The sequence below is a fragment of the Cryptomeria japonica genome, chromosome 11 (assembly GCF_030272615.1).
Source record: "Cryptomeria japonica chromosome 11, Sugi_1.0, whole genome shotgun sequence".
Classification (NCBI taxonomy): domain Eukaryota; kingdom Viridiplantae; phylum Streptophyta; class Pinopsida; order Cupressales; family Cupressaceae; genus Cryptomeria; species Cryptomeria japonica.
In genome coordinates this window covers 490,519,439-490,545,646 of record NC_081415.1, presented here as the reverse complement: position 1 = coordinate 490,545,646, position 26,208 = coordinate 490,519,439, and the positions used below count along the sequence as shown (strand labels likewise).

Genomic DNA, 26,208 nt, shown 5'->3' with positions numbered 1-26,208 from the left:
TTACCAAATCAGTTCAGTCGGTCACAGGACAAATCTGAATGCACAGAAATGACCCAAAGCCATAGGTCAACCCACAACAAAGTTGATAAGACTGTTCTTATTCTGGAGAAATGTACAGACAAAGCATATCTTTATCACCACATTTACTTTCCTAAAATAATATTAATTATTATCATTCTCATAGCTCTCATTTATTTAATCTAGGTTGATTTATGCTTATGTACATGCATCTATTAGCTTTATTTAAACTTAGGAAAAGGTTAACATTAATAAGTATCTATAATTGAAAGTCTTTGTTAATTAATAATTTCAAATAGATGAAAAAATAATTAGTACCTATATAGTGATGAAATAATATATTATTTACAAGAATGCGTCAATTTAGAAAAAAAGATTATCTCCAAGGAATAAGTTACTTGATGAAGTGTTACCCTCATTTGCCCTTGCAAATGCTGAGACTAGCATAAAGACCTGTACAATTTGATCATTCTGTACTTCATATCCAAGAAAGTAGGGATTGCAACAACACGCTTGTCATGTTTGCTCATCATTCCCAGCCATATTTGTCATTTCTCCTCGTAGCTTTCTTTTGAGAATGAGCCTTTTTCATTTTTAATCTCTTTTGATCTTCAATGGCCGCCCTTCAAAAACCAAACACAAACTAGAAGTGTTAATACAACCTCACACAATTGTCCCTAGAACACAAAACTACAGACAAAACCTCATCAATCTGTAACTAGCAATATCATTCCTCCATTTTGAATCTAGCAAAAATGGCTTGAGATATATCTGCTTAAACTGCCGATGCAATATCAAACCATTCATTCTGTTGATTGCAAATGTTAAAAAAGGGGCATTGTCAATATTAAACTCTACACCAGTTTAATGCTGTCATAATAATAAAAAATAAGTCACTTCAGCCTTAATGTTAAAGAAACACGATATGGTGGACCATGGGAAGACAACGACATGGAACAAATATAACAACTGTCTGGAATTCATCTAAGAGACTCATAGGAACTGCTCTGTCCCATGCCTACATAAAAGAAATGGGATATTTTGAAAAAACAAAGAAACTAAAGCCAAGAAGAAGCTAAATGACTTTATAAAATTTCAAGAGAGTAAACATCTGTTTCAAATGCTTCATTGAGTTTAAGTAATGTAAACTTTCAGGAGGCCAGGAAGAACTAATTTTTTAAACACAACTCTCTGCAGTTTTAATTTGAATATGAACCCTAAAACTTTCAGTGAAATAACTCGAGGCAGGAAAGGAATTTTGCCACTTAGGAAACATTATCAGGTTACACCAAACACATACAGCTACCCGAAAGGCTCTGAACTCTTTCTTTCCTGAAGGCTACTGACTTACAAATAATTTGTTAAAATAACTGCTCTTTTAGAGGCATGTACCTCTAATTTTTTGAAAATATATCATAAATATTTGGTAGGAAAATGTTCTGAACCATACGCAAAATGGAATAAATGTCCGAGATGCAATATTCGAATTTTTCCAATTGAAAATAATAAATAGAAAAAGATTCCTTCTACACAACTGCAACACAAAAGCTGAATTTGATCGTTACATGGATTCTTGCAATACAAAAAAAAACATGAGAAGACTTCCTACTGTAATGACATATGGTACGAGAAAAGATTCAGTATCAAAACATCAAAAGACAAAACTAAACAGTAAGTGGTGAGCTTACTAGGAAAATAATCTTGTTGCTGCAGGGGAAAGCATCATAATGATGCAACAGTGAAATCAAGAATAAAACCAAACTTTTTGGACTTGATGGAGTTCCAGGTGATATGTAACAATGTTTCAAGACATAATTCAGCCTCCAAGAACATGAATTAGACTTGCAACCAAACCGAATGGAAAATTTGCCTATTGCCGAATCTAAAAAATGGTTGTTTGTTGAATTTCAACTTTTAAGAGCATAATCTCATTCCTAAAGAGATCCATGAAACAAAAAACTAGATATAAAAATAATGACCAGAGAAGGCCCTTACAGTTTCCGTATTCTCTGTTTCTTCTCCTCTGAAGGAGGTGGTGGAACATAAGCGGCAGCATCAATTATTGCCTGAAATCAAACAGGATCTGTGCTCTTAGAAAACTATGATGCGATACCTATTTACGTACAAACTTAAGAGAATGCACAGAACTCAAATAAAAGCATGTCAAACCCTACAAGCAGGAAAAAGAAAGCATGAAGCAATGAAATTCAATCAGAATATCATCAAAGCAACAAAGAAATAGTAAAAATACCTGAAGTTTTTCCAAAGCATCCTCAACATTTCCTCTGTAAATTCATATCAATAAAACTCAATTGATTCCTACAACAATTTCTATAAATTAAAACTTAAATAGCTTTTTGCAGCTAAATGTTTATGGAACACACTTCGTCAGGAGACAGATTACTTTTGAGTTCGTGTTTTGGTTGATGATATTACAAGCTCCCCATCATTATTGATTCGGTTCTTCTCCTGCTCAAAACGATCCACAAATAAAAAATCAAGAGGCAGAAAGAGAAGGACAAATCGGACGATACTACAAGAACATTGCAACAGCTTCCTAACTTACAATCAAACTTTTGTCAGTAATAGAATGGAACAAGCTCTCTCACATTGGTAGTTTTAGTGACACACCATTTGCAGAATCCTCTCTCTGACCCTTGGGCTCAACCAATCTGCAGCTGCAACATTGAAGCGCATGTCCACTTTTGTGTTTACTGCAAAGTACGGCATGTTTAGAGTATTTTTTTAAGGATTGGATACAGTAATATTTACTTGTAGGAATATTGCAAGTACGTGCAAAGAAAAAAACAATTGCATGCTGTCAAACAGGTCACTTCTGCTAAATTGCCACATAATTCAAGACTCTGCTTTGTAAAGCTAATCTGGTCAGAGCTGCATGTGAGTAAAAAGTCATACCTATAAGTATACTCATATTAACTTTTCCAGCCTAAACTATCTGAGTTTTAGATGCGTATCACTGCGGTTAAAATCACATATGCAAATGGTTTCTTTTAAATTGGTAACTGTTTCCAGATTTCTATTGATTAATCAAACATGTATAATATATAGGCATTACTGACAGAACAAAAGGTAGTCAAAAAGGTATCACGGCCCAAAATCAACATATCTGATGATACATTGTTAGAAAAGATGGCAAACCAGCGTAGCAGTCTCAAAATATAAAAATAAACAAAATACATGGGCAAGCCAGCTCAGAGTCCATGTCGCCGGCATCATCAAATAGCAACACACAAATTAAATAAAAGAGTAGGCCTAATGAGGCAACTACAGCAGCAAAGGTGCCAACTGGTGGACCATCATCAGGAGGCCCTTTAACTCCCCAACATCAGCAGGTGGTTCATCAACATCGAAGGAACTAGCTTAAGGCTGCTGTTGGGATAAGATTCTCCAGCCAGGGAAGAGGAATACAAAACCACTGCCTGAGGAAAAGACAAACCTGCAAAATAGCCATGGCTGCCTGCAGACCAGGACTTCTTGGTACCCTGTTCCTCGCAGTCTCGAAAGGGCATCTATAGTATAAACACTTGAAATAGTCACCATCTGGATGAACTATGCCAACGGTGCATGAATCATTCCCCCAATGAGAGACAAGCTTCTGTAGGTGTGGGAACTCAGCCAAACACACTGTCTGGCTTTCAATTTGTAGCAACGGATTGGACATATATTCAGGGCAAGTGAAAGAAGACCCAATTTCTTCATTGGAAATAGCTGCAATTTTCCTTTCCCGGATCTTATAAAGAACTCATATTCTAACCACATTACATAACTTTGCAATATGTGCAATTTAGCAAGCTTTATCCCCAAAGGAAACAGAAATCCAAGAGAAGGATTCTAGTAGGTATGCAAGGAAAAGAGAGTGATTCTATTTCTCTGTATCTTAGGCCTCAGGACAAAGCCAAAAATTGGGATACACAAATTATGACTTCTGGCATACAGAATATCTGGAATTAGCAAGCCCAAAATGCTCAAACCCTTAGCCCAAAGGAAGGCCTTGGTAAGAGAGGGACCATGCAAAATGGCCATTTTTGGTTCAAGAGAAGCACTCTGTTTTCTTTGAAATCAAAACTACCAAGTTGTAAGATAAAAGTTCACTAGCCATAAAAGTTCACTAGCCATCCATTGCTAAACTCATCTTGCAAAGCTGATCTTGGAAAAAACCAGGCATACGAAGAGCCCCGGGATTGCATCTCAAAAATGGGGCATCAACATTCCCCTTCAAGTGTTTTAACAACTTACCAGGAGCAGCGAAGAAATTTTATGCGAAAGAATATAAGGTATATTCTTTTGGATTGCCATTAAGGCACAGAGGTCTGAATTTTTCAACTGATATCTTGTTTGAAGCTCCACCTTGGGCATCCAATCCTGTGAAGCTAGGAAGAAAAGCTCATTGATGATCTTAATTCCTTTACTAGAAAATTTCAGATCTTGATCCAAGGAATGTTCGCAAGAGGACTATCATGGAGCAAAAGGATGAGGACCATCATAAGGAAGCAGTCACTGAAAGGAGACCGCCACGAAAGAGGTCTCCATCTGATATAAAGCGAAGCTTGATAGATTGCCAAGCTTTCCAAATGCTTTGCTTAACAAAAATGCCTTTGATTTAACAAAAGTTGAGGTAGTAAAAAAGGTTTGAAGCCCAATACCTACCCAACAAGCTTTACCATAAGGGTTATGTTGCTCAATACAATGTCTGATAAGCACTTTCCAAATCAGATTACCAGAAATTGTCCAGTGAATCCTCTTGGCAAATAAAGCAGTGCCTTGTTTGTAAATGTCAATACCAAATTTATATCTGGAAGAAGAAAAAAAAGTCTCAGACCACTCTTTGAAACTCTTTGTTTCCTTTAGAATTAGCTCATAGGAACTCTCTAACCTAGTAAGACTATGATAAGCTACCTTCAAAGGAACCCAACAAGAGTATTATTACACAAGGGTAGACGCTAAGACCTTTGAATAAATTTGAAATTTGGCTGCAATAGTAGTGAGTCTAGTTATACAATAGGAAATTTTCTTCTCAACTCCAGAGATAACATACTGCCGAAGGGGAGATGGGGTGGCTGAAATGCAACAGGAATGACCAAAACCTGAAGCAAAATTTCTTGCTGAATTTAAGAGAAAACATGGTCATAGAGTAAGGTTAATCCTCTTCCTTAGCTCTACCAGAAACCAAGATCCTAAATAAAGAACAATACGGAAAGTCAGATCCTGGTCAAAACTCAGCCATTTCTTATGGATCCTGGATTATGGAAATGTCCCAAAAACGACTGCCCTCCAAAAACAGAGCTAGATTGGCTGTTTGGTCTGTCTGAACTGCCTAAATGGAGAAAAAAACATTCAACATATCTAGCGAACTATGGCCTATTCAAACTATATTGAAGACAAAGAGGATGAACAAACGAATACAGTATAAGTGAGCCCATCTACCTAACCTACAGCATTACTGAGGCCTTGTAGCCCTAGTTCCTCCCATGGTGCTATGGTAGATTTGGAAGAAGAGAAACATAAGAATCTTCAAAAAAGAGGTTCACACAACATCTCACATTTTACAAATCGCCCAAAATAACATTCAGGAAATGGCAAGGATTTTCAAGACTTCGCAAAACCAATTTTTGTCCAGCAATATGAGAGATTCTGCCTTAGCAAAAGAATGAAACATAGAGATCAGATTTAAAATGCGAAACATTATAAATCCATCATTGAGATTTTGGGAACCACCTCTCCAAGGCAGGATAAAACTGGAATTTGATGGAGCTTCCAAAAACAACCTCAGCCATACAAGTACTGGATAAGTCTTCTGAGACTGTAAAGAAAACCACTAGCTATCCAATAGCAATTCTATCAGGTCTAAACTTAACAGTACTGGAGATGTATTCCAAGACTGTAAGGAAAAACCACTTGCTCTCCTATAGCAAGTTAATCAGGTCTCAATCCAACAATATAACAGAGCTCTGTGCACCTAAAACGGACCTCCTCATAGCTCTCAAACCTGGGTTACACAAGCCAAATCTTGAATGGGGTTCTCAACCTGTCATTATTCTGCCACAAAGGGATGGAAGCAGTAAAAACTGCAACAATTGGAAGTTGGAGCCTATTGGTGACAATATTTGTCAAGATCTAGATATTTTTAAAAATTTTAAGATTACAAATCTCATCATACCCTTGTAAGTCTAAAGATTGTGGGAGAATTAAATCGGGTTGGAGAGGCTTGTGGAATGCATTATTTAATTCTCTACTTGAACTCCCACATGATATTATAGGAATTTTGATCAAAGAGTGATATGCCCTCCAAACTCTGCACCCAGAGAATTTTTCAAGTGGCTCTGGGGAGATTTAATTGTGGGAGAATTAAATCGGGTTGGAGAGGCTTGTGGAATGCATTATTTAATTCTCTACTTGAACTCCCACATGATATTATAGGAATTTTGATCAAAGAGTGATATGCCCTCCAAACTCTGCTCCCAGAGAATTTTTCAAGTGGCTCTGAGGGTGCTGGAGTGACCAGTTCCAATATACCAACAAGCACTTCAGCCAATCTTCCTAACATCACATAAAAATCCCTCTCTATAATTTTTTTCCCAAAAGTTAGAGGTATATTCTTCAAGAAAAAAAGTTCATCTTCTTCATTTGGGACTGTGGATCTAGTAAAGAGCATTTTGTATTATTTCCGGATAACATAGAAAAATAACTCAAATAAAGAGCATTTTGTATCATTTCTGGAGACCATCGAAAAATAACTCAAATAAAGAGCATTTTATATTATTTCCGGAGAGAAATAAGCACATTCAAGCAAAGAAAACAGCTATCTAACATATTCAAGGTCCCACTTGTTATGATGAAGTAATTTGCAAGCGGTTGAAGATAAAGCATTACCTATTAATATGTTGTGAAACTTCAGACGTTTTCATATTGGACCAGCTGATTATGGTAAATGGCACTTAACAAGTTAGCTAGCTAATCCATGATGTCTAATGATTCCAAACTACTAATTTGTATTCTAACAGGAGATACAATCAACTTTGAAATAAGATACATTCCAAATTCACTACCATCCAACCTCAGACCAAACACCAACACACACGATGGAAATAGAATTGGAAAATTGTTATACTTATTGGAATACAAACGTTAGAAGCTCTGCTTAAATATGTAAATCTCTTTTACAAATTTGTAGTAATAGAAAGACAAAAACATACCTTTGTTGACATTTTGCCCTCCTGGTCCTCCACTTCTTGCAAAGCTAACCATTACATGCTCTGCATGAAGATTATATCCAATTAGTACTTATAAACAATTGGGTACTCAAATGGTGCATCTGCTTGAATATCATGCTGTAAAATTTAGTAAATAGTAAAATAAGAGAAGAAATGGTCATCAAATAAATCACCATGTTTTCATGTGACAATTACTTAACTTTTAGAAATCTTTTAAATAGAAATGAAATGACATTTCCCAGATATTCACTTTTCTCCAAACTAAGTATTTACTGGCCTGACATTAACTCTATGCTCTTGAGAGAATTGATATCCCACACAATTATTGAGTTTTTAAGCAATGTTTCTTCTTGAACCCCAAGTAAACTCTGCCATTTAACAGTGCTGAAGCTTGGCACGTTATGAATTGCTATCCAACAAGCTAGAAGCAAAGATCCAAGAAAATTCAATTACTGCCTACTCAAGAAGACACAATAAAGAAAACAAAGAGAGGAAAACCTAAGAAAATATTTCTCAACAAAGTATCAAATGCAGTTCATTTTCATAAGCAATCAACAAACCTAGGGCCTTAAATAGAAAAACTCTAAATTTATGTATTAAAGTTCTGATTCCAAGTATCAATTGCTCTTCATAGACTTGTCATTCTACAGTCACCTATGGAATATTTAAGGAAATAGTAAATACCGACTACTAAAAGCTAAACAGAGTCAACTTCTTTCTAACAAATTTGGAATACAACCTATATCCAGTTGACAATGACAATCTTGTCGACCAGCTACATTGACAAACTCATCTCAACAGAAAAACAACTGAATTTGTCACTCATATAAGAAAATCATTATTGGATGATGACTTCATCCCTGCAAAAAAATCTCCAGCACCCTGCCTCTGAGATACAAGAAGATAATCTGAAAATCTGATGAATTAAATAGATTTGGTTACTAAGAGAAAATAACAAAAGTTTAGTGGATAACAATGACAGTGTTTTCTTTTTAATTTAAGTGTTGCCAACTAAGATTTCTATTAAATTCGATATATTAGACTTTATCCTATTAAAAAGAAGTCATTTTTACTTTTTTCAAATAACATATAAAAGGAAAGTGATTTTGATGACCTTCAAGATATTGCAAATAGGCTTGCTAGAAAGCAAGATGTTGTTCAAAATTCTCTTGTCTGAATTGTTGCTGGATCTGATATTAGTTATCAAGTAGACACCTTCTATTTGTCTACCTCTTCCTTTGATAGAGTTCCCCTTCCTTCCTCTGGCTACATGAACTGTATGCTGGGTGGGTCAAAGAGATTATGGAAAAAGCACATCAAGAGTTTGATCTTCCAGGTGCAAGCCTCTAGTGAGCACTTAGATCATAAGAGTCGGGGGTCAGCCCATAACAGCATAAAGGAACCTGATTCTCATCCAAGAGATCTCTTGTTTGACATTTATGCTCATTTATCTTACTCATTTGTTTATGTTTTAGCTACTGTTATATAGTCAGGTGCCTTTGAGAGCTGTGGACTTTGTCATAACTTTAATCGATGCTGGTTCTTATGGTGTGCCTTGGAGCTACCTCTTAGTTTTATTTGTGTTTTTTCAATGCTCTTTATGAGCATATATTCTTTGTAAACTCTTTTCACCGATGTAAGAAAAGATATGAAATCTTATAAAAATTAGACAAAAAAATACTTAACTATTGCCAACTTAAAAAGAAGTTGGGATTGAAAAGCTTAAGGTAAAGATAGCTTTTTAGCTCACTGCCAACGAGACACCAAATTAGTGCATGATAACTCCCGTGTGGAAACCCACAAAGGAATTGTCATCCAGCTTAACTTACACATTGTTAAAACTGGCATAAATATCCAAGCCCTTAATAAAAATATTCGGATCAAACATATAAAAACAAAACTATGCCTACATAATTCATTAATACTCCATTACACTAGCATAAATTAAAGAGAAAGGTCATTAAAGAGTGCATATTCCAACAGTCCCACACCAATGTTACCTGAATTTTTCTTGTAGAAAAAATCATAGTTGAAAATCTCGGACTCGCTTCGGACTCGGCAAACCAAAAATTTGGACTCGGACTCAGACTCGGACTTGTGAAAGACTCGTGAAAGACTCGGCAAGGACTCGGCAAAAAAAAAACCGTAGTTTTACAAAAAAACATAAAGAAATTAATTCATTTAGAGAACATAAGAGCCATAATTGAAACATTACACATGTCGCATACTCATAGTTTCAAACTTTCAACTCTAAAATGTATAATACCAAGATTTCTTCAATGCTAATTATGCTGTTATATGGAGCCTAAACAGACTCGGAGGTTAAATTTTCCCTACTTCCATCGGCGCAGTTTCCCCCTATATTTTTCGACGGGGGCTTGGGGGCAGCGCCCCCAAGTTGGGGTCAAGGGGCAGCGCCCCCAAGTTGGGGTCAAGGGGCAGCGCCCCGCGAGGCCAAAAATACTTTTATTATTTTATAACGATGTCAGGTGTTATTTTTCTTTTATTTTTCACTCCCTTAGTTATGCCAAATGAAGGCAAATTTTTTTTTAAAAAACTCAATTTTAAAGCTTGCATGACTTTTTTCTGGGTCCTGGCGAGTCCATCTGAAAGACTCGCGAGTCCATGCAAAAGACTCACGCGAGTCCTTGCAAAAGACTCGCGAGTCTGTGGAGTCCACGATTTTTAAAACTATGGAAAAAATAAATGCAAACAATATTGAATATAGGAAAAAAAATGAAAAAATAGAAGCACCTGCACACCCATGAAGGAATGCACCTTCAAATTCAATTGAAACACAAGAGTTCTCACACGATGGCAGCTCCTTGTATTTGCATTTACAGAATAAAGTTAAAGAGATACATCTTTTAGGGATTTCCCTCTCTAATTGATTGATGGAGAAGGAAACCATAATTAACCCATGACTAACTCTTAACACATGACTTAACTCTTCATTATCTTAGACAAAACATTACTTAAATAATAACACTAAGACTAGGAACTATGACTGGGGGCTAAACATGTAAGTACAATAATATCTTGTGCTTAGGTATATAACATACCCTCCCCCTTAAAGAAATTTGTCCCCAAAGCAAGTAAAAACATGGACTGGTAGACAAGAAGAATTAGGAAATGGCAAAATACTAGGTATGAACAAAATGCAGAGTTACACTTTTACATATGAGTATGTAGATGTTAGAAATGGAACTCAGTACCACCAAATGACAAAATATAACCCTAACCAACACACCAAACACTACAACCTAACAAAACCCATACAAGAGAATGTGGGCTTCTCTTTTTTCACTCATTAGCTCCCTCACAACTTTGTGGCCAATTTTCCAATATCGTGCACCATTCGGATGCTTTCATGTGGATCCTCGTCTTTCCTCCTATCTCCCTTTTTCCTTTTTTCTTTTTTCTTTTAACTTTTTATGGCAGCAGCAAGAGCCAACTGAAGTTCTGATAACACTTGTTGCATTCCTAAATGAATTGTAACAAAACCTAACGCAGAAAATATCAAATAGCAAAAATAAATACAAAAAATGGGAGCATCTGCTCACCCAAGATGGAAGGCCCCTGCATATCCACCTGTAATACGAGTAGTAATACAATGACAGGTCCTTGTATTTGCACGAACAAATAAGATTGAAAAGTTACTATACACTCATTGAAGAAGCAAGCCATGGACAACCCATCACTTACTCTTAACATGGGATTTAACTCTTCATCAATCTTAAATAGATAAAACATTAATAACACTAAGAATAGGAGCTATAACTAGGGGCTAAAAACATAAGTGTAATAATATGTTATGGTTAGGTTCACAACATTTATTGCAGCTCTAATCCTGACTAGGCACATGACCACATTAATTGTAGGCTAATACGCCCTACCCGAGTTCCCTTAAATAAAAATACATCATATTTAAATTTATAACACTACTTGCATGCACCATCAATGCAATTGCATTTACTACACCAATCAAAAACATAATGATTAACATGTAGAACTGTATTCCTTCCCAGCAGTTGGTTCCTCTTCCCTTCACACTAGAGCACTGTTGTGACCTTTTCACACATCACCCCATTGCAAACAGGGACCCCCTCTTTCTTGCTTCCTGCTTCCCGCTTGCCAGCATAGTGGGCAATTTTGATGTCCCGTGCTCGATTCTCAGAGTTTTGATCATGCCTATTGTCGTTTAGGGTTTTGAAGTTATAGGATCAAGCACATAAAGTTGAGATTTTAAATGATCCTAATTTTGCCTTGCCATGTGAGCGTAAATATGTGTTTTGAATGTCCCCGTCAGTGATGTTTAAGTGCCTAGATGTTTTAGGGCCTTTTGGAGTTGTTTTCTCACTCCTAGGAAGTTATTCAAGTTGGTTTTGCACTTTATCCCGATAAGTTTCCTTTTGTTTCGCTCAAATTTTGGTGAATTTGCCTAAGCCCATATGAGTTTTATTGAGTTTTTTAAGTTTCCTAGTGGTTTTGAATGGAAAAATCGTCATATTCCGGATGAAAACCTATATTCTAAGGGTCAAAAGGTCAAAATTCCACACTAGAGGTGCTTTTCCCCTCATATTCCTGACTACCCATGATTTTCTCCACTCAAAATCTAGACTAGACATGAATTTCCCCTGGAATCCAGACATGCCTTGTTTTTCCACCATTCAAAAATCCATACTAAGGGCGATTTTCCACCAGATGACTAAGACTTTGGCTAAGTGTTGGGAATTTTGCTGACAGCTCACGTTTTTCCACTAGGAGTGTAGATAATGTTGCAGATGACTTTTATGATGATCCCTGACATGGATCGATTTTCCACCAGGACTTTTGTGACGAGATTTTGTGGATTTTTATGCGGATAATCATTCCAGACCCTAGGCGAATTTCCATTGGAGACGTTTTGATGATTTTTGTGTCCAGATGGCTGTCCAAACAGGGGTCGATTTTCCCCTAGGATGATTTTTTGTGCTAAGTGATGATTTTTTTGGTTGGGATTTTTATCCCAATAGGGGTCGATTTTCCCCTGGACCCCAATTGTGCAAGGTTGATGAAGATTTTGATAGGGATTTTTATCCCTACTTGGGGTGATTTTCCCCCAAAGGGGATATTTAATGATTTTTAGTGATTTTTAGTGATTTTTGTTGGGATTTTTATCCCAAGTTAAATCGATTTTCCCCCATTGGCCATTTTGATCCAAATTTTGAAATATTTTAAATAAATGAGACCCAAATTTAATTGTTTTTACAAAGTGCAACGATTATTTAAAAAAATAAAAACAATTAATAAATGATTTGCAATAAACATTTAATGATTTTACCTTCTAGAAGCGAATCGATTTTTGCCAGGCAAGTATAAGAACAAGTTTTTTTATCCCACATTGCTTGTGTGGTGAAAGTTGAGGGTGAAAGCAAGTTTAAAAGGAGGAGGCCAGCATTATTATATTACTATATTTGCCAAGTGTGTGCTTGCTAAGGCGATTTTTCCTCCAGCTAGCGAATTTTGGTGAAGTGTCAAGTTGACACATTGGGTTGAAGATTGTTTTGTTGCTCATTTTTCCTCATTTCCAGCCCAAGGTGATTTTTATTGGCTGCCATTTGAATGTGTTTGAGCTTCATTTTCAGACTTGGGCGATTTATGAGAGGTGGCGCTATTTTGGGAGGAAGATGATTTTTGTTTGGGGGGGTGGGGCGGGGGGGGGGGGTGTTTACCTCCATTTTTTGGTGATATTCCTCTTGGGTAGTGGCGCCATTGTTGGGAGTTGCTGGTAAGTGTTTTCAGACCTGATTTATCCACCATTGCTGAAGATTTTCTACCTCCAATGTTGGCAACTTGGCTGGAAGTTTGATTTTCAGACTTCACACTTTGTTCCCAGCTGATTTCCACCTAAGGCGATTTTGCCCAAGGGCTGATTGGAGGCATTTTCAGAGTTTTTTAAGTTGTTACAGGTTTGAAACTCCATTGAAAGGCGGCTGTCCTCAGAAATACTTCATTTCCAGCCACTTGTCATTTTTGGTGATTTTGTTTGGAAGGCATTTTTTGATCATTTTCAGGGATTTTTACTACTTTGCAAGGAGCTGGTAAGTCTGAAACAATTCATTTTCAGACTTGTCCTCAGAAAATATTCTTTTTACCAGCCATAGTTACATTCCCGGGATTGATTGCTTTCACCATTGAAGTCAATTTTCATCAAGTTTGTGCATATTTGGGTGATTGCAACATGTTTTTCGAGATTAATTTGTGAAGTTGCAGGTTGTCTTCAGACTTGCTGGCAGCCATTGTTGACCTCAAAAGGTGTCTTCAAACATAATTTTGTGTGAAAACATAACCTTTCACACCTTTCCATAGTCATTGTTTGATCCGGTATACTCCTTTGCACTTTAATTTGAATAATTTTCCTAAGTATAAGGAGGTGTCTTCAGACTTTGGTCTGAAAATTGTTAATTTCAATGAATTTCATGAGGGATTTATATTCTAACCTTGTCACATTTTGCATTCAATTGTTGAAATCTATTTAGAATGTGGATTATTTTCCTGATTTCCATACTCAAACTTGTCTAAATCATTAGGAAATCGGAAATTTTGTCAAGAATACTTTCCAAGGTTCTAACTTCTAATTTCGTATAGGTACGATGTCGAAGTCCGGACTCAAGGAAAAGAGAGAACAACAGAGGATCGTTGAGACGGGATTCTATCCAAAATCCAAGATGTCATCAAGATGGAAGGAGATTACAGACACGAACATGCATTTCTTGAACATAACCAGATGCGACAACGTATGTTTGGAATCAGAAGCCAGATTCCTTCCCCAGCCTATGTGAACATTATGAAGAGTGGCATTTATCAGGTCGTTGGATTCCCGCAATCAATACAGTGCAGTGAGCTTATCCTGGAGTGTGCATGATGCTATGATCGTCTCTCCCGAATGATCAAGACTCCTAAGGGTGTCATCATTGCCTACCTTGTTGAGGACGCGATTGCTGAGGTGTTTAGAATTCCATGTGGAGCAGACATGAAAGATATAACTAAGGATGAATATGAAGACCGATATAAGAAGAAGATGGATGCGTGCAAGACCGTAGTGAACAAGGAATGGATGATCGAGCCTAAGACTCATCATTCCAAGGCTCCCAAAACACTCATGTGCACAGACTTCAAAGATGAATATAGTGATTTAGTATTCCTTCTTAACCGAGTGATGGGGATGTTGTAGGGTGCAATATACGATGGATGGATGTTCTATTTCATTCAGGATTGTCTGAAAGGAACATTGATTAATTGGTCTAGAATCATAAGTGACAATCTGTATTTTTAGCTAAGGAATGTAGAGCGATCCAAGTCATTCGCCATGACTTCCCATTTGGTATATCTGCTTGCACGATTTGTTACATACAAGGCATTGATATGCAGAGGTGATGTCGGGAATGGACAAGGGCAATTCAGGAGTTATGAGTGATATCCACAGCTGAACATGTACCGAATTGAAGACTATAAGAGAGTGAATGATGTATTCACAATGTACATAACGCGAATGTTGCAAAGTGGAGTCCACAGGAGGTTGTCCAAGAAGACAACTAAGCTCATAGAGAAATATGGATCAAGGTATATACAGTTTCCCACTTTCACATACCTAAGGATTCATGGATTTCAATCCGAACCTTACAGACTTCTTAGGTATCCTTCTGACAAAACGATCTTGTTGGAAGTGGTGAGACAGCTTCTGGAGTTTGATTTTATCCAGAAGGAAAAGCACAGAACCAGCATGCCAATTCCTATTTCCATGAGGAAGACATTGGAAGTTTGTCAATCCGCCTTAGCAGCTAGCACAACAAGTGACAAACTTGCATTCTATCAATTTGCATCATACAAAAGAAGAGAAAGATTTGATCTAGATAAGAGAGTTGGAAGGATCAGGGGAAATAAGTTCACCCACAAGGTAGACATAGAAGATTATTGGGTTGACTTGATGGACGAGCAAGCAATAAAGAGAAGAATGTGGTCCAGAATGGTAGTGGATTTCGTGAGGAACTGTGGACTTTTCCTCATTCCTGATCAGGTAATAGATGATAAGGATCATACGCATCCACAATATGAAAGTGAAATGAAGAAGGCAATTTTGTTGCCTAATTGGTCAAAACCAAAAGAAATAGATTTGAACGTATTGATGAGAGAGGTCTTGAATTTCTCCCGAGCATGGGTAGATATTCAAATGAACAAATTAGTTGATATGGGTGTTGCCTTCACTTATGAAAAGATGAAACAAGAAGAATCCGCTTCCAAGGATGATCAGAGGACTGTCAATGATATCAGGATTCATGTGGATGAGGAGAATCAAGCTCCCAAACGAAGGAAGAACACACCAGGAGAAGTCAAGGCTAGAGGGAAGAAGATTCAGGAAGTCAAGAAGAAGCATAAGACTACTATTCCTTCACCTATCATTCATTCACCACCTCTTAGTGTCTCATCAATCAAGGAAGTTGAAATGCCAGAACAGAATAGGGAGTTTGAACAATATTCAAACACAGTGATACTGCCAGAGAATATTCAAGATTTACATGCCACAGCGACATCTGCTCCACCTAATGAGGATGATGATTAGTCGGGATCCCCTACTGCCCTTTTGGAGGTTAGTTTAGAAAAGAATGTATATGATTTGAACAAGGATAATCCTGATGATGATGATGTTATCTCGGCATTGAGAGGGCTTGATCAAGAGATGTGTCTCGATGATGGTATGGAGATGGGTGCTATTCCTGATTGGTTGGAGAAAAGTAAGAAAATGATATTGATGACTACTTAGCTAGGAGCAATAAGGAGAAAGAACCCAGGAAAGATGAGATTTTGTCACACATAGCTAGAGATGAGACAGGAATGCGGATTGCACAGGTGGTTGTTCCTATTGGAGGTGTGACGGCAGACATTGCTACTCCCATGGATTTCCAGATTACTTCAGTTGCCCTTGGCCATACTACAAAAGAACAGGAATTTCAGGAGGTTGGTGATACCTTTAGGGCAATCCGTGCAAGATTGGATAGTGAGATAGAGAAAAGAGAGAAACATGAAACAGAGAATATCAGACTTAGAGAGTATATTGCGGGAATAAGGCATGAGAATCCCACCCTTATTTCCCCTATTGCAGTTGATTGTCGACTACATACACATTATGAGGTAGCAAGAGATACACTCTCGGAAGTGAAAAAATAGATTGAAGCTACAAAGAGACAGGCGAATGATTTCCTTACTCATTTTGTCCAGGCTTATGACAGGGCAACAGGGCTCATATTCAGAAAACAGTATTTGGAGGGAGTTTGGGAAGAATTTCGACCTATTCAGGAGAAGACCATTCGACGCCTCAGAGCTTTGAAGAAGATTCCTATGTCCACGTTGATCAGGGAGAATGTTGTGCACAATGGAGATAGATATGATTTCCATGGCTGGTATTGTTCATTAGCCATGAAGAAATCCACTTATGAAAGCACACAAAAGAGTTGTGCAGAGATGGAGGGTCTATTCATAATATTCAGTCAAAGATCCTTGCCACAATTTAGTCGAAGATCCTTGCCTCAATTGAGGAGTTATTGAGGGTTGATGTCAATGAAGCCAGTGGGTTACACTTAGTAGAATTGAGAGACAAAATGAAATCCATGTATTTCAATCAGTTGGACTCTTTGAAGAAGAGTCAGATAGATGACTTGGTCTCTTTGTGTATTTGTGTTCATGATTCGCAGAAGCTTATGCCAGATTGGGAGAACCCTTTGGATGCTTGCTCGGATGCATTGGATGTGATTGATTTACAACAGGATACCTTACCCAGCATTTCCATGGAGGAGTTAAATTTTGTATTGGTTAGATTCTTGGAGTATACTAGGAGAGAGAAAGATGCAAGACGAAATCTTCTAGAAGAATCCCTATTTGATGACTAGGTATCTTTCTATTGGGCCATATGTTGGTGGCACCGTTTTTTATGTAAACCCTAATTAGGGCAACTCTAGGGTTTTGTTGGCACGATCTTGGCCCTTGATTTAGTTTTAATCTTGGCCATCCATTTTGTATGAGACTCTATATATACCCCATTGCCTCTCATTTGTAAGAGAGTTTTCGTAGAATTGTTGGTATATGCTGCAGCTATTTGTATATAAATCATTGTTCGACATGACAGTGATTTTGTTTTTCAAGTGTTGTTTTGCAATCAAGGTTCTCAATTCCTCCAAGTTAGATTAGAATTTGTTTTCATGTTTGTTAGATTGAATGAAAGATTTGTTGAGTATATTTGTGTGGAATCCTTTAATCCATACCACTAGCCTCTTGCTGATTGTAAGTGTGTCGTGTGTGGTTAAATGGAAGTTTATGCAAGCTTAACTTTGATTATTATATGTCCATTGATATGCATCAACTTGGGTGGTGTCAATGTTATATGGTGATAATTTAAAAATCTATGAAGTAGACCTTAGTGATTGCACTAAGCTCGTGTCAAAATATGTTCGACTCAATGGTGAGACCTTGCCTAGTTTGATTCCACTAAATTTGTTCATCATTTCCTACATTTCTAGGCTTAGAATAGATTTCCTGAACCCTATTCCCTTTTGTCCTTTTTAGTAAGTATTGCTAGAATTAAGTCCAGAACTACATTGTCAAATCTTGAGTTATCAGCACACCTATTCCATATTCATGATAATCAAAGTTAATTCGAACGATTGTGTAAGTCCCCAAGTGAAAACAACAATTCACATTGACCATTGAGTTGCCCACTCGTCAAGACCTAACTGTAGAAACCTTGGAATCATTTTAGTTGATCTTACCCTTGTTAATTTTGTGTCTCAAATCAGAAATCAGAATTTAATAAAATGAATTTAGGACTAAGCAGGCATGAAAACAAAGCAAGTGCACAAGAGACTTAAGACATTTACCCTGGGAAAACCTCTAATGAGGAAAAACCCAGCTATAAAGACCCACAGGTCTGATTATGTATTCACTTTAATTGTACCAATACAATGCATAGATAGGGCTTTTGTTGCAGCACCTCAACAATAGATAAGAACAGCACCTAAGCAACCATCATCTTTGAAGGAGAGTCTTCAACACAATTCGCACTCTTCTGGAGATAATTCTCACCCTTTTAAGAGCAGATCTGAAACTTGATTGATATCATTTGCAATCAAAATGCTCTTTATTTATATGAGCTGCTGGGGATGCAATATGAGGTCGGCCTCAAACTTTGGCGCTAAAAACCTTTTATTGTTTTATCGAAAATCCCTTTTATTTGGGGCCACACGTTTTGATAAGGGAGGCGTGTTCTCCCTTTAGGGTCGGCCCTAAAGGGACACGCTACCTCTTGTAGCGTGAGGGTCCAGCCCTATTTTCTTACATAGTTACAAACCAACACTCCCTCTTAACTAGGAAGAAAATGAATACATAATCAGAACCTTTAGTGCTCCATCTAGCACACAAGCATAGAATGGATCTAGCACACAAGCATAGAATTACATCTTCCACCTAGCACACATGCATAAGATGGTTCTAGCACACAAGCATAGAAAGTGTAGTACACAAGTGGGTTTTTATACAATTACAACCTTCCTATCTAGCACACAAGCGTAGATTGGAACCTTCCATTCTTGCACACAAGCAAAGAATGGGCCATTCTTGATCCATAGTGAATTATTGAGGTTGAGGCTCTCTTTCAACCTGGGCTTCATTTTCCACAATACCAAATCTGTCTCTAAAGTATTCAAACATCACTCTGGACAAGGGCTTGGTAAGAATATCTGCAACTTGTTCATCTGTGCTGATATATTTTAGCTGAATGGCGCCTCTTTGAACCATATCCCGAATGTAGTGATAATGAGTTTCCACATGTTTTGATCTGTCATGAAGTACTGGGTTGACAAACATCTTTATGCAACTCTGATTATCACAATGAATGGTAGAAGGACCACTAGGTTGTCCAAAAATCCAACAAGAAGTTTGCGGAGCCATACTGCTTCTCTGGATGCAACAAATGTTGCAATGTACTCAGTTTCTGCAGTACTTAATGCTACAGAAGATTGTTTTCTACTAGATTACTGCAGATACCCAAAGTACTTTTCCTGTCTTTGACACTTCCTGCCTAGTCTGAGTCTGAATAGCCTTCCAAGGAGATTGAAGTATTGAGTGAATACTTCAGTCCATACCCAATAGTGCCTCGCAGATATCTCAGTATATGTTTAGCTCAACAAGGTGAACATGCTTAGGCATGCTCATGAATTGACTGGGAGCATTCACTGCATAATAGATATTCAGTCTAGTGTTAACTAGATACATCAAAGATCCGATCAATTGCCTGTACTCAGATGGATCTACAAAATCAAAGTTAGTTGCAGAGATGCTCAACTTCTTTAAGTTAGATTCCATAGGAGTAGACATAGGTTTGCAATCCATCATTCTAAATCTTTTCAAATAGGTTTGCAATCCATCATTCTAAATCTTTTCAAAATATCAATAGTGTACTTTCCTTGACTTAAGATAATTTCATTAGATTTCTGCCATACTTCTAATCCTAGGAAGTAATGCATTAACCCTAAATCCTTCATTTCAAATTCTGAGGCTAATTCTTTCTTACATCTCATAATTAGTTTATCTTCACCAATGAGAAATAAATCATCCACATATAGAACCAAAATAAGCATATCATCATTGCATATTTTAAGGTAAAGATTAGCATCAGCATCATTCTTACAAAACCCTAAGCTTAGTAAATATTTATCAATTCTTTCATTCCAAGTGCGAGGAGTCTGCTTGAGTCCATGTAAGGCTTTCTTCAATCTGCAAACATGAGAGTCTCTTCTATGTATTACATAACCTTCTGGTTGCTCAATGTAGACTTCTTCCTCAATAACGCCATTTAGAAAAGTTGTCTTAATATCCATTTGATGTAGTTTCCAACCTTTAGCTACAACAATAGCTATTATAGATCTAATATAAGTATATCTAGCAACAGGAGCAAATGTTTCCTCATAATCTATTCCTTTTGAGAAAAACCACGAGCTACAAATCTAGCTTTATATTTCTCAATACTACCATCAGCATTATGCTTAATTTTAAATAGCCATTTAGAGGAAACAACAGACTTACCTTTGGGTCTGGGTACAATGTCCCAAACATCATTCTTGATGATAGACTCATACTCTTCATCCATGGCTAACTTCCAAGCATGATGATTCATAGCTTCTTTGACATTGTGAGGTTCGGACTCAATGATGTTGCACATTACTGAAATGTAGTTGGCATGATTTTGAGATCTCTTGCTATCTTTGAAGGTTCCTCTGGGAGTAGCAAATCTTTCAACATCTTGAATGGTGTTTCTAACCCAAAGTGGCCTCTTCTTGCTGACCACAATATCCTTAGGTATGTCTGTAGAATCCATGGGTTCAGCTGGATCATCATGAAGTTTTTGTTCTGGGAGGTCAATAGACTCCTTTTGTATCGCAGGGTTAGTATGAACATTTGATTCTTGATTTTCAGTCACAATATCATCATCATCAGATAATGAACCTTTAGATCTTTTGAATGCAATATCTTCTTCAAAAGTTACATCTCTACTTACCTCAACATACCTTTTACCTGAAATGTATATTTTGAAGGCTTTGGAAAATTCACTTTATCCTACTAAGATGCTTTTCTTTCCAGAGGGATCCAACTTGGTTCGCTTTTCCTTAGGCACATGAACATACACAGGGCTCCCGAAAATCCGTAAGTGGCTGATGTCAGGTTTGATTCCTGTAAAGGCTTCTTCAAGAGTTACATTCTTTAGAGCACGATGAGGACATCTATTCTGAATGTAAACTGCTGTTTTGGATGCCTCCACCCATAGGAAGGGTTGCAAGTCTTGATCATGAATCATGGCTCTTGCAGCCTCAACAATGGACTTGTTCTTTCTTTCAACAACTCCATTTTGTTGAGGATTGTAGGGAACACAAAACTCCCTCTTAATTCCTGTCTCAACACAAAAATCATGAAAACTACCTGAGGTGTACTCACCTCCATTGTCAGACCTTAAACATTTAATTCGCTTTCCAGAAGTATTTTCAACCAAGGCTTTGAATTATTTAAATCTATTTAAGACTTCGTCAAATTCTTTAGATTTAAGAAAGTAAATCCATGTTTTCCTAGAAAAATCATCTATGAAGATAACATAATAAAGGAAACTGCTAGGAGAGGCTACAGAAATAGGACCACATAGATCTGAATGGATAAGCTCTAACTTTTCTTTAGCCCTACTATCACTTTTATGAAATGGACTCTTCACATTCTTACCGATTGCACAACCTTTGCAAGCATCATCATGAGATAAACTGAGTTTAGGCATACCTTTAACCATTTTACCAAGAGTGGGAAGAGCCTAGAAGTGCAGATGTCCAAGTCTTCTATGCCATAGCTTGCATGATTCAGGAGCCTCATGAATGAGAGCTTGAACTGGTTTAGCTGCAAGCTTATATAAACTATCACATCTATTTCGAATAACACGAGCAGATTTGAAACTAGATTTCTTAGACCAAGGAAGTACTTTACCTTCAGAAAATGCTACTTGCAAACCCTTATCTTCTAAAGCAGAAATGGAAATAAGATTTCTTTTAATTCCAGGTACAAAAAGAATATCACTGAGTTGTAAGGAAATACCAGAATCTAGTTTTAAAGAAGTAGTACCAGAACCTTTTACTGAGTATCGAGCATCATCACCGATTACCACATGGAGATTGGTGTCTTTTTTTTATCAGATCTGAAAGATGTTCACGGTAACTTGAGATGTGTCTGGAGGCTCTACTGTCAATTATCCAAGTATTACTATCTGTAGGAACATTGCTCAATAAGACAGAGATAAGAAGATAGTCCTCATTTTGTTCAGAGACTTTGTTTAAATTTGCTTCCCTTTCCTTAGGTTCATTCTGACATTCTCTAGCATAGTGACCATACTTGTCACATCTGAAACAACGAATATGATAGGAATCTCTTGACTTCTTCCTTGGATCGTAGGAAGGAGGTCTGAAATCTTTGCCTCTCTTATCTTTCTTCCAATTCCCACCTTTCTTGGACTTAGCTGTAAGAACATGGTTATCATCTTTGTGAGAGTTCTTGTGTTTTCCCCTCATTTCAATGCGAGATTCCTCTTCAATGCAATCAGCTTGAAGACGCTTATAGTTGGGACGTTCAGCTCTCCCGCCAATGCTACGAATGAAGGGATCCCATTCATCAGGTAGACCATTTAATGCAATTAGAACAAGGTCTTTGTCTGGAACTTCACAATCAAGAGTGCTTAGTTTATCCTCCAGTTCATTGATCTTCATAAAGTAGGCCATGATTGAGTCCTCTTCTTTCATTCTGATATGAAGTAGCTGTTGTCTTAGAGCAAGGGGTCTACTGAGATTGTTGACTTCAAACATCCCTTCCAAGTGTTTGATTATTTCCTTGGCTAAAGCAAACTTCAATATGACAATAACAAGATGATTTCTGACGGATTCAATAACAATCTTCCTAGCTTTGGCTGAATCCTTCTTGAACTGTTTTAGTTCCTCTGCATCTTCAGGAGGGGACAACTTTTCTTCTTCAACAAATTTGAGGAGCTCATTCTCCTCAAGTATGAGCTGAATGCGAACTTTCTAGGCAGCAAAGTCAAGGGCTCCATCAAGTCTGTCTTCACCCTTCAAACATGACATTTTAATCTGAAAACAAACAACAACTAGATGCAAAAAATGACCTTATTGAAATCTGATGTTAGTATAACCTAGCTCTGATACCATGTTAATTTTGTGTCTCAGATCAGAAATCAGAATTTAATAAAATGAATTTAGGACTAAGCAGGCATGAAAACAAAGCAAGTGCACAAGAGACTTAAGACATTTACCCTGGGAAAACCTCAAATGAGGAAAAACCCAGCTATAAAGACCCACAGGTCTGACTATGTATTCACTTTAATTGTACCAATACAATGCATAGATAGGGCTTTTGTTACATCACCTCAACAGCAGATAAGAACAGCACCTAAGCAACCATCACCTTTGAAGGAGAGTCTTCAACACAATTCGCACTCTTCTGGAGATAATTCTCACCCTTTTAAGAGAAGATCTGAAACTTGATTGATATCATTTGCAATCAAAATGCTCTTTATTTATATGAGTTGTTGGGGATGCAATATGAGGTCGGCCTCAAACTTTGGCGCTAAAAAACTTTTATTGTTTTATCAAAAATCCCTTTTATTTGGGGCCACACGTTTTGATAAGGGGGGCGTGTTCTCCCTTTAGGGTCGGTCCTAAAGGGACATGCTACCTCTTGTAGCGTGAGGGTCCAGCCCTATTTTCTTACATAGTTACAAACCAACAACCCTTAGCATCTGAGGTGATTTTGTTCAAGGGTAAAGTACTTTGGTAATTTATTCTGAATGTTATGTGCATAAAATACACATCAACAAGCACACACTCGTTTATAGTATTTGAGTGTTGCAATATAACTTTCCAAACTAAGAAATAACCCTAAAAAATCTTTTCCCACCTACTATATCATAGCATAAAGACACTCCATTTACTGTACAACTACCCTCCTTAGAGATTAATTTAAGCATGTTCGCTTATCCTTTTTGGGAACAATGGTAGTAGGTAAGATGCAAGTAACCACACCTTAAACTACAAAATAATCACTTATGGCACCACCAGCTACAATCATGACTTGAGTAAGGTACAAAGATGTTGAAAAATCTAAAAAAATAGTTTATATGGTGGTCTTATAATTTTTTCATGAACATATTGCATCTTTAATCACCATTATTTCTATTAAAGATTGAAACTATAGTAGCAAAAAACTTTTTGTCAATAATAACTTGACAAACCAAAAGAGAAAAAGTTTTAAAACTAATCAGGATTTAAATGGGAAAAAATTGGCATATTAAAAAATGCAAAACATTTCAAAAAAATAGAAAAAGAATAGCACCAAAAGAAAAAATTTAATTATAATAATCTAGGTTGCAGGGAAACGTCTCCCTCTGGTACAGGTATCTGGTGCTGGTTCGCGTATCCAGCACCGAAGGCGCCTAAGGATGCTTTGGTGCATCTGGGAGACTTGGGCAGGAGACGGGAGGAAGTATCCTGACGAATCCTGCTCAGAAAAAGGGCAAAATAGGTGGCACACGACTTTTTCACAACTTTTTTGCTCGTCAAGACAGTGCCACAACCCTAAAAAGCATCTATTTTTTCGCGTCAAAACACATCTAAACCGCGCGATTTATTTTTTCAGGCTTCTTTTTACCGCACGAAGGGATTTTCAAGTTTGAATATTATCTGTGCGAACTGCTAAACAACAAGTAATCCACGCAATAATATTTATTATTTCTTGTTTTTCATTTTGTTTACTTTACCGCCATTTTCCATGGGTTTGCGATTTTTTGGGGCATGACTACAATTTTTCTGGGTATACGATTTTTCCCAAGTTTATTCATTGTATGACAGTGATTTTTCAATGGTATTTCACCATCGAACAGTCATTGTGAAATCGTATTTAATATTAAATATGATTTCACGGTGATTGTTCGATGGTGACATACCATCGAATAATCACTCTCAATATTATTTTTTGTTTTGAACTTGTTAATTTTATATTTTCTTATGATTGCAATCGTATTAATAATTGTTTTTAGTTTTATAATTTTGTTAATTTTATAAATTTATAATGTATTAGTATTACTATATTACAGTATTTCTACTATTTTATAACTTATAAACTGTGAAATTATATACTGTGAAATACATGAAAAATCAAAAAAATAATTCATAGGCATTAAAAAAATTAAAATTAATATAGTATACTTAGAAATTTTAAGATATTTCATATTATTAAGCACTAAGGAGTAAGCGCAAAATCTAATGTTCTTTTGTTTTTAACTTTTTATTTTTTATTCAAATTCATCATTCAAAATGTCAGGTGGAGGAAAACAAGGGTTGTACCCACTATGGATGTATGTTGACCGTGTTCCGGGGACGAAAGGATCAAGTGGAACAGCCACTATCAAATGCAAGCTTTGTGATTTGGGATGGAAAGGTACCTACAAGAGGGTGAAGGCTCATTTCCTCCACCTGCCATGTAATGGTGTTGGAGGTTGTAAAAATGAGTGTGAAAGATATGATGCTGTGAGAGAACAGGAAAGGGCCGATGGGAAAGTTGCTATGTGAAGCTCTCATGCTTCAACAACAGGGGAAACTACTGCAGCTTACAGTTATAATATAGAGGCAAAGGTGGATGTGACTTCTAGAAGTGTAGCAACTGAACCGGCTCTTGAAAGACCACACATTGGCAGCTCAAACCCCATTGGAAGATTGTTTGATGTGCAAGGTCGAGAAGCAGTTAATGCAGCCATTGGATGATTCTTTTATGCAAATAGAATATCATTCAATGTGGCTCGCTCTCCATTCTATGAAGAGATGGTTCATGCTATCAATAATGCACTAGCAGGCTATAAACCGCCTGGGTATGAGAAGCTTCGCACTACTCTTGTTGATAAAGAAAAAAGTCGATTAGAGGAACACTGCACCATTGAAAAGAGTGTGGGCTCAAGAAGGATGTAGTATTGTGATGGATGAGTGGACAGATGCTAGGAATCGTCCACTACCTAATATCATGGTAACATGTAGCAAAGGGCCTTATTTTTTGAAGGCAATGGATTGTTCTGGGCAAGAAAAAAATGCAAAATTTCTTCATAACCAACTATGTGACAGCATTGAAGAGGTGGAGGCATGTTGATGTGTATTTTGTACACCACCAAACACAGAATAAAATACCCAAAAGGTACCTTATCCTCTCTTGATTAAAGTCTCCGAATGTTGAAGATGTTGCGAAAAGGATCAATCGAGATGACTTCAAGGTTCTTCGTTGTAGGATCTCTACGTGTGGATAAGCACCAGTGGTCATTGTATATGCTGTTTCTTCAAGGGGCCTT

General features: G+C 37.1%; 1 protein-coding gene across 1 annotated transcript in view; it reads right to left on the bottom strand.

The window, feature by feature from the left end:
• Window positions 1–329: 329 nt before the first annotated feature.
• LOC131032451 (uncharacterized) overlaps window positions 330–26,208 on the bottom strand; it is a 42,125-nt gene continuing 16,246 nt past the window's right edge. The window contains exons 2-7 of the mRNA XM_057963429.2: window positions 7,233–7,292; window positions 2,650–2,732; window positions 2,423–2,487; window positions 2,270–2,303; window positions 2,014–2,084; window positions 330–641 (exon numbers count right to left, since the gene is read on the bottom strand). Of these exons, the coding sequence (XP_057819412.2) occupies window positions 548–641; window positions 2,014–2,084; window positions 2,270–2,303; window positions 2,423–2,487; window positions 2,650–2,732; window positions 7,233–7,292 (407 nt within the window). The 3' untranslated portion in view covers window positions 330–547. The remainder of the gene's footprint in view (window positions 642–2,013; window positions 2,085–2,269; window positions 2,304–2,422; window positions 2,488–2,649; window positions 2,733–7,232; window positions 7,293–26,208) is intronic.